At 43.5% G+C, this 9326-nt stretch overlaps 1 protein-coding gene across 1 annotated transcript in view; it reads right to left on the bottom strand.

Annotated features, from left to right (window-relative positions):
- The window catches only part of vwf (von Willebrand factor), a 42217-nt gene that overhangs the window by 25920 nt on the left and 6971 nt on the right, over positions 1-9326 (bottom strand). Inside the window, exons 7-16 of the mRNA XM_072694621.1 lie at positions 8552-8768; positions 8273-8395; positions 6566-6677; positions 6401-6447; positions 5489-5625; positions 5248-5386; positions 5009-5109; positions 3337-3532; positions 594-809; positions 222-462 (exon numbers count right to left, since the gene is read on the bottom strand). Coding sequence (XP_072550722.1) covers positions 222-462; positions 594-809; positions 3337-3532; positions 5009-5109; positions 5248-5386; positions 5489-5625; positions 6401-6447; positions 6566-6677; positions 8273-8395; positions 8552-8768 — 1529 coding nt within the window. The remainder of the gene's footprint in view (positions 1-221; positions 463-593; positions 810-3336; positions 3533-5008; positions 5110-5247; positions 5387-5488; positions 5626-6400; positions 6448-6565; positions 6678-8272; positions 8396-8551; positions 8769-9326) is intronic.

Here is a 9326-nt window from a genome sequence, read left to right as displayed (position 1 = left end):
AAATGCATTATTGGTATATTCACGTCCATTTTATTGTTTAGTCTTCATAAAACTTTATTATGAAACAAATAAAAATAAATAAATAATAATAATAATAATAATAATAATAATAATAATAAACTCAAAAATACATCCATAACATAAAACTACCGGCTTTAGTTAAACAGACAAACACACTCCACATGTGCATGGGTAACACACTCAGTGTGAGTCGGACTGACCAGATCGAGTGGTGGTCAGCGAACATGTCGTTGGGCTGGTAGATTTCTCCATCGTAGTGGCAGGAGCACTGGTCTGGCGGTACACACTCTCCCATATCGCTAAGATAAAGGCCACGAGGACAGAAACAGCCCTCCTCACACACACTGCGGCACTCACTGTCCGGCAGCGACAGAGAGCGGCACGTCTGGTTACACACACTCCCACACATCTCATATACCAGGTTACCTGGACAGGTCAGTTCTGTTAACACACACACACAAACACACACACACACACACACACACACATGTACAGAATTACTCACTATAGAGAAAAGTAAAGTATGATGGTGTGTGTGTGTGTGTGTGTGTGTGTGTGTGTGTGTGTGTTACCGCAGTATCCCTGTCCCCTCCAGTTGATCAGTACACCTCTGGCTGAGCATGCGGCTGCGTAGCTGCTCACAGCTGCACAAAGACACTCCTGTCCATCAGCGCAGGAGCAAGCGTCGTAGCGGCAGTTCTTCAGGTATGGCGTCGGGTTCACCTCATGATGACATGGTTCAAACTTCGGCGACAGTAACACTGCACACGCCTCCTCTGCAAAACGCACTGCACACGCACACACACGCACACACACACACACACACACATACACACACGGTTTTGTATTCTTGGCTTTGGGGTGGATTGAAACAATCTCTCTATTCATCCATTCATCCATCCATCCAACCAACCATCCATTCATCCATCCATGCAATCATCCATCCATTCATTCATCCATCCATCCAACTATCCAACTATTCATCCATATTTCCATTCATTCATCTATACATCCATCCAACCAACATCCATCCATTTATCCAAATCTCCATCCATCAGCCCAACCATCCAACCGTCCATCCATCCATGCAACTATCCATCCATCTAGGCAGCCACCTAGCCATCTATCCAAATTTATGTCCATCTATCCAACCATGCAATCATCCAACCATCCATCAACCCATCCATCCATTCATCAATCCATCCAACCATCCATCCATTCAAACCAACCATCCATTCAAATATCCAACCATCCATCCATTCATCAACCCATCCATCCATTCATCCAACCATCCATCCATTCAAATATCCAACCATCCATCCATTCATCAATCCATCCATCCATTCAAATATCCAACCATCCATCCATTCATCAATCCATCCATCCATTCATCCATTCAAACCATCCATCCATTCATCCAACCATCCATCCATTCAAATATCCAACCATCCATCCATTCATCCATCCATTCAAACCAACCATCCATTCATCCATCCATCCATTCATCCATCCAACCATCCATCCATCCATCCATCCATCCATCCAACCATCCATTCATCCATCCATTCATCCATCCATCCATCCATCCATCCATTCAACAAACCATCCATTCATCCATCCATCCATCCAACTATCCAACCATCCATCCATATTTCCATTCATTCATCTATACATCCATCCAACCAACATCCATCCATTTATCCATATCTCCATCCATCCATCTATGCATTCATTCATCCATCCATCCACATATCCACTCATCTATACATCCAATCATCCAACCAACTGTCCATCCATCAATCCATCCATCCATCCATATATCCACCCATCTATACATCCAATCATCCAACCAACTGTCCATTGTTATGGAAAATTATATTATAACCACATTATAATTTTATGTTGATTCATAATAGATTCATTTAAAATCCACTCATTCATTGTAATCATGCTTAGCCTGGTGATAGTGTGTGCTAACTATAATCATGTGTTGGCCTTGTGTTAAATCGCTCTTCTCTTTCCATGAAACACTATTGTTTTTCCTAGCATAGATTACAGCTGCATTGGGAGTGCACCTGACGTATTTACAGCCTATCTTGACCTGCTAGTAGCCTCTCGACCCGGACAATGTGTCCTCTCAGGCGCCAGCACTCTGATCTATGGGTCACAGCGACGTGAACAATGTCTCTCTTCAGACGTCAGTGTGGCATGCACACCCTCTCCCCCTCCCTTTTCTCAACTTCCTAATCTATACTATGAATATGTATGTTAACTGTTTTTTCCTCAGTCTGCACTGTGGTTTCGAACTGCTAACAGACTCAAACTTTGCTACTCAATGCATATTCTTGTCTGCCTTATCGATTCTTGACAGAATTCCATGACACCATCCATTCATCCATCTATCCATTCATATATCCACCCATCTATACATCCATCCATCCATCCATCCATATATCCACCCATTTATACATCCATCCATCCATCCATATATCCACCCATTTATACATCCATCCATCCATCCATATATTCACTCATCTATACATCCATCCATATATCCACCCATCTATACATCCATCCATCCATCCATCCATCCATATATTCACCCATCTATACATCCATCCATCCATCCATATATTCACCCATCTATACATCCATCCATCCATCCATATATCCACCCATCTACACATCCATCCATCCACCCAATTATATATCCCATCTATTCCTCTTTCCATCAATCTAACCATTCATTTTTCCATCCACTCATCCATCCATCAATTCTTACAAAACATTGCACTTGAATAATGTTTTATGTTTAATGTTTAATGTTAAACAGACTGAAAATATAAACTATTTTTAGAATAGAAACTACATCTCATTTGTATCCATGTATGCCTGTCTGTTTATCTGCCTGAATGTAACATGAAACATGACAACAGTAAACAAATGAAAATCCTTGGATTTTATGAGAAATCATTTTTCCTCATAAGGAGCAGACAGGAGCAAATGTCAAGGTCAAAGACTAACGTTTTCCACCACCCTGCTAAACACCAGCAGGCGCATGCAGCTTGTACCAGCTACAGAACAGGAAAGCTCAAAGATCTGCTGCCATCTAGTGCCTCTCAGGGGTAATGCGGTTACATATTTGGCACAGACATGACATCATATATTTCCCAAAACATACTTCATTCACATACTACCATATAGCATCACACATTCTCTCCATCATAGATGCACTGTCACTGCATGTGCATGAGTGTGTGTGTGTGTGTGTGTGTGTGCATGAGTGTGTGTGTGTGTGTGTGTGTGTCCATGTACCTCTTTTTGGGTTCACGCTGCACGGATCAGAGGGTTGTTTTTGGATGTTGTCACATTCTGCGTTCATCTTCCACGCGTTTCCAAAACCCTCCACTCGCGTCTCCACCAGCCCACCCGCCGTCAGAAAGTCGTCTCCTTGGTTACCGTTATAGTTTCCACACAGGCCGCAGGTTTTTCCTGAATAGACTGGGCTGAGCTGTACGTTCATACATACACACATAAACACAAACACAACTAAATCACTGAATGATTTAAAGGCAAAGTGTGAAATGAGCTCAGCATCTAATGACAGATATAAAAAAGAGACATACTTTTAAAAATGGTGCCTTAATCACTGTTCCTTCCCCTGAAAATGACTAACATACCCTAACACTGTCTCAAACTGAAGCTTTATGTACGTTGTCTTATCGTCCTCCTCTTTAGAACATGACAACTGTGCACTATCGGATTCCTGTCTCGACTCACAGACTTGGCTCTTGCGGCCCTCATTTGCATATGTCTCCGAGAACTGTGAAGGGCATCTGCAACACTGACCACATCAGTATGGACTTGCACCCACCCACTGATGATTTAGGTGGATGGGTTTGTATACATACAGCTGCACTGCAAAAAAATGATATCTGCAAGTGGGATTCTCTTAAATGTGATCTACATATCTAATATTTCTCATTTTGAGATTATTGTAGTGATACTAGATGATCAATTTACTGATCAATTTTCTCATTTTCTAACCCCATGCATGAGACATGCAGCACTGGGCAGCTCCTTTAGTGACAGGCTGCTCCACCCCAAGTGTGTGAAGGAGCGGTATCGCAGGTCCTTCCTTCCTGCTGCCGACAGACTCCACAACCAGCTTAACTACACACACATGTTCAGGGAATAGAGGACCCTCAATGTAAAAATACAATGTGCAATACCCCCCCCCCAAACACACATGTGCAATTAAGAGTCATTTGCAATTACCTGTAAATAATATCGTTATGGATTTTTTACGTCTATTATTCTACATAATAAGAAATAAAGGATTATCTTATCTTATTTTATCTTAACTTATGTTTACTTGTAAGTGATTTTATCTAAAAAAAAAAGGGGGGGTTGTTCTTATTCTATTGGCAAATAATCTGCTTAATTCAAGGTTCTGCCATCAGCAGCCTGAGCCTGAGAGAGCACAATAGGCCTTGCTCTCTACGGGTGGGTAGATGGTCCTCTCTCGCTCCCCAAATCACTTCAGTGATTCTAACTAGCTGAGGTTTTCTTGGGTAAATGCCTTAAATGTAAATGTAAATGTTCTACAGTAAGACTTTGTATATTATACAGGCGTAATGCTGTGAAAACTGTAGAAAAATTCATTACACTGTGCACATATTTACAAAAATGACTGACGAATGGAAAAATGAGTGAATTTGGTCGTTCGCTGGAAATTTTTCTTTAATTGAGTAGAATTATGCTTGTAATCCAGACTGAGCCACTGCAGATAAGCAAATGAGCTCATTATAACCCAGCGGGATCGTATCTGTCACACTTTTAAACCTAGCACCATCAAAATCTTCTGCCCTACACAGTACATGTACATGGTTGACACCAAAGTGCAGAACTGGAGGAGGATCAGAAAGCTTAGGGCTTCGTTGGGGACAGGCCAAAAGTCCATGGGGCGTCCATGTGCCTCACTTACCCTTAGCACTACACGTCCACGTCCATCCCAGTCCAACTGGAGATCATCTCCATAGTTTATCCTCACAGATGATAATACAGTGCTCTGGACCCGCAGCAGTCCTATACACACACACACACACACACACAGAGAAACCCAAAACACACACATAACTATTAGCTGTACCCATGAGTGTGTTTGTCATTAGGTCCTACAGTGAAGCTACGCCCCATTAATCCTGCTTGTGTGTATCGACGGACCGTTGGTTAATGGTGTTTGAACATCCAAGCCGTTCACGGAGACGACACCTCCATGCTTTAGCCTAACTGTCTGATTGGCCAGATTGTGGAACTTCAGTGTCACCGATCGTGTACACACAGCATCCTGGTCGTCTGCACACTAGTATAAATGCATGCAAACAAACACACATCCCCTCATTGATACGTGTACCATCAACTGAAAAAAAAAGAAATCCTGCAAACAATTCAAACGCAAACTGACCTGCACGGTGTCGATGATAGCAGAGAACAGGTTGGTCTGACAGTCTTTGGCCAGCAGATACTGGCAGAAGCCACTAAAGGTGAAGAACTTGTCATCAAATGTCTTGTAGTGGGCCTGTCCACTTACTACACACTCCCCTGCAGAGAGACAGAGATGAGAGAAAGATGACGATGAGTGTGTGTTATGTGTGTGTGCTTGTAGGCCACTGTTTGTTGGTGAGTGGATCAATTATGTTATTAATATAATTAATAATAGTTTTCTAATTAATGCTATTACATCATTAGCAAACATCCAGCACCAACCAACACAGACGGCAATATAGATAGACAGACAGACAGATGGACAGACGGACGGACAGAGAGACAGACAGACGGTCAAACAGACGGACAGACAGACAGACAGACAGACAGACGGACAGAGGAACAGAGAGAGAGACAGACGGACAGACGGAGAGACAGACGGACAGACAAACAGATGGACAGAGGAACAGAGAGAGAGACAGACGGACAGACGGTCAAACAGACGGACAGATGAACAGACGGACAGACAGACAGACAGACGGACGGACAAACAGACGGACAGAGGAACAGACAGAGAGACAGATGGACGGACAAACAGACGGATAGACAGACAGAAAGACAGATGAACAGACACATAGACAGACACACAGACAGACAGACTGACTGACAGACAGACGGCAACAAAGATAGATATATAGATATATATATATATATGTATAGAGAGAGAGAGAGAAAGTGAGAGAGAGAGAGAGATAGACAGACAGACAGACAAATAGAAAGTCCAACAGACATACAGATATGCATAGACAGACAGATACATAGATGGACAGGCATAGATATATACATTTAGATAGACAGATAGACAGATAGATAGGTAAATGTGAATCCTCACCTGGGCATTCCTCATTGGTGCATTCCCAAGATCCATGACGACACACACTGAAAAAACACAGTAGGACATGATGTAGTGGGGAATATACAGGACATGTGTACGTGGCTCAGCTCTTACTGAGCCCTTAATGTCTAATGATGGTGTGCACAGATGATGATGTCCAACCATGTGTTGCAGTCCTGTGAGATACTGGAGCCAGGAGGGTAGCGTTTGCCTGTATGCTGACACGAACACTGCGACACATCAACACAGCGATCTCCATCCAGCACCTTACCCACTGGCACACACACACACACACACACACAGAAAAGTGTTGTTACTATATATGAAGACAAAATGAACAAACTCTGGGCTGCAGGCCTGGGGCAGGATAAATTAGACCAGTGGGCAAAATAAATTGCTGAAGGGGCCACTCTTACCCACCAGCCAGAAACATAAGACTGTTGGGGCAGTAGAGCCCCATTACCTACATCAATACTGCAACACAGTGGAGTTAAGCACCTGAGCTACAGTGTGCACGTCCTATGAATCACATCTAAACAGTAAAATACTGTTAACCAAATTTTGGAAAGCTCATTGCTTGGCAGTTATTACTGGTGTTTCGGAGTTTTGGTTGTACTGGGAGGAGTTCTGGTAGTATTGGGAAGAGTTTCAGTCGTGTTGGGAGGACTTTTGGTTGTACTGGGAGGAGTTTCAGTTGTACTGGGAGGAGTTTCGGTTGAACTGGGAGGAGTTCCGGTTGTACTGAGAGGGGGTTCGGTTGTACTGGGAGGAGTTCTGTTTGTACTGGGAGGAGTTTCGGTTGAACTGGGAGGAGTTCCGGTTGTACTGAGAGGGGGTTCGGTTGTACTGGGAGGAGTTCTGTTTGTACTGGAAGGAGTTTCGGTTGTACTGGAAGGAGTTTCGGTTGTACTGGGAGGGGTTTTGGTTGTACTGGAAGGAGTTCTGGATGTATTGGGAGGGGTTTGGGTTGTACTGGGAGGAGTTTCGGTTGTACTGGAAGGAGTTTCGGTTGTACTGGGAGGGGTTTTGGTTGTACTGGAAGGAGTTCTGGTTGTACTGGGAGGAGTTTTGGTTGTACTGGGAGGAGTTTCAGTTGTACTGGGAGGAGTTTCGGTTGAACTGGGAGGAGTTCCGGTTGTACTGAGAGGGGGTTCGGTTGTACTGGGAGGAGTTCTGTTTGTACTGGAAGGAGTTTCGGTTGTACTGGGAGGGGTTTTGGTTGTACTGGAAGGAGTTCTGGATGTATTGGGAGGGGTTTGGGTTGTACTGGGAGGGGTTTCAGTTGTACTGGGAGGGGTTTTGGTTGTACTGGAAGGAGTTCTGGTTGTACTGGGAGGGGTTTCAGTTGTACTGGAAGGAGTTCTGGATGTATTGAGAGGAGTTTGGGTTGTACTGGGAGGGGTTCTGGTTGTACTGGGAGGGCTTTCAGTTATATTGAGAGGGGTTTCAGGTGTATTGAGAGGCGTTTCGGTTGTATTGGGAGGGGTTTCGGTTGTACTGGGAGGGCTTTCAGTTGTATTGGGAGGGGTTTCGGTTATACTGGGAGGGCTTTCAGTTGTATTGGGAGGGGTTTCGGTTGTATTGGGAGGGGTTTCAGTTGTATTGGGCGGCGTTTCAGTTGTGGAATGCATCTTGGAGAGGCGGGTGAGCTGGTATGAGGAATCGGATTTGTATCTGGTTTAAATATGTTCACACTCGCAGTTTCAGCTATATTTATTATCCAGCACATATCAGTCAGTTTTAAGTGAATGGTCTGAACGGCTTGCTTAGCCAGGGATGAGCAGAATCAAATCTGAATGCAAAGCTGAAGGAGCACAGTATTCTATAACTGAGGAGCCACTGTGCCATGTCTCAGGCTGCGTCTCTCACCTGCACAGCTGCAGCCGTCCACACACTCCTCCCTGCAGACTTCGTGGATGTTGAGACTCTGACAGGAGGTGGAACACGCTTGAGAGCATTCACTGTACTGCATCCCTATCGGACACTTAAGAGCTGCACACACACACACACACACACACACACACACACACACACACAATTAATGTATCTTTTAGCTTCCTGAAACCTCTGATGGATGTGTTTTTCTCCTGCAGGTGTGTGTGGGCCTTTTGTAAGTGTGTATTGTGAATATGCATGGCTATTACTCACTGCACTGGCTCTGTGTGTGCCAATCAGGCAGTACCAGTCCATGGCTGGCACAAGTGCGGGCATACTCCAGCAGGGCCTGACACACACACTCCTCACCATCTCCACAGTGACACACGTCTGATTCACACACTGCAGCAAAGGCGTCTGTGTCCACCAGGTGAGCGCAACGCAGGAACACTGGGGAGGTACGCAGGGCCTCACACCGTGACATCAGGTCCTAAACACACACACACACACACACACACACACACACAAAGGACCAAATTATTTAAAGCAACAATATGGAAAATTTACATTTGTTGCTCCTGGGCTCCCCCTACAGTCAGGAAGTAAAATTTAATAATATACTCAATATTCCTCGAGCCACCGCTAAATGATAAGTTTTTCTGGACAAGCTGAGAGATACAGAACTTATTAGCATTGAGACATTGCTAATTGTTTATTATTAGCATTGAGGCACTGCTAATTGTTTATTATTAGCATTGAGGCACTGCTAATTGTTTATTATTAGCACTGAGAAAATGCAATTGTTTATTATTAGCATTGAGGCATTGCTAATTGTTTATTATTAGCATTGAGACATTGCTAATTGTTTATTATTAGCATTGAGGCACTGCTAATTGTTTATTATTAGCATTGAAGCATTGCTAATTGTTTATTATTAGCACTGAGAAAATGCAATTGTTTATTATAAGCATTGAGGCATTGCTTATTGTTTATTATTAGCATTGAGACATTGCTAATTGTTTATTATTAGCATTGAGACATTGCTAAT

This window comes from Salminus brasiliensis, chromosome 13 (assembly GCF_030463535.1).
Source record: "Salminus brasiliensis chromosome 13, fSalBra1.hap2, whole genome shotgun sequence".
In the NCBI taxonomy this organism is placed as follows: Eukaryota; Metazoa; Chordata; class Actinopteri; order Characiformes; family Bryconidae; genus Salminus; species Salminus brasiliensis.
The sequence above is the reverse complement of the archived record's forward strand: the minus strand, read 5'-3'. Positions and strand labels throughout refer to the sequence as shown.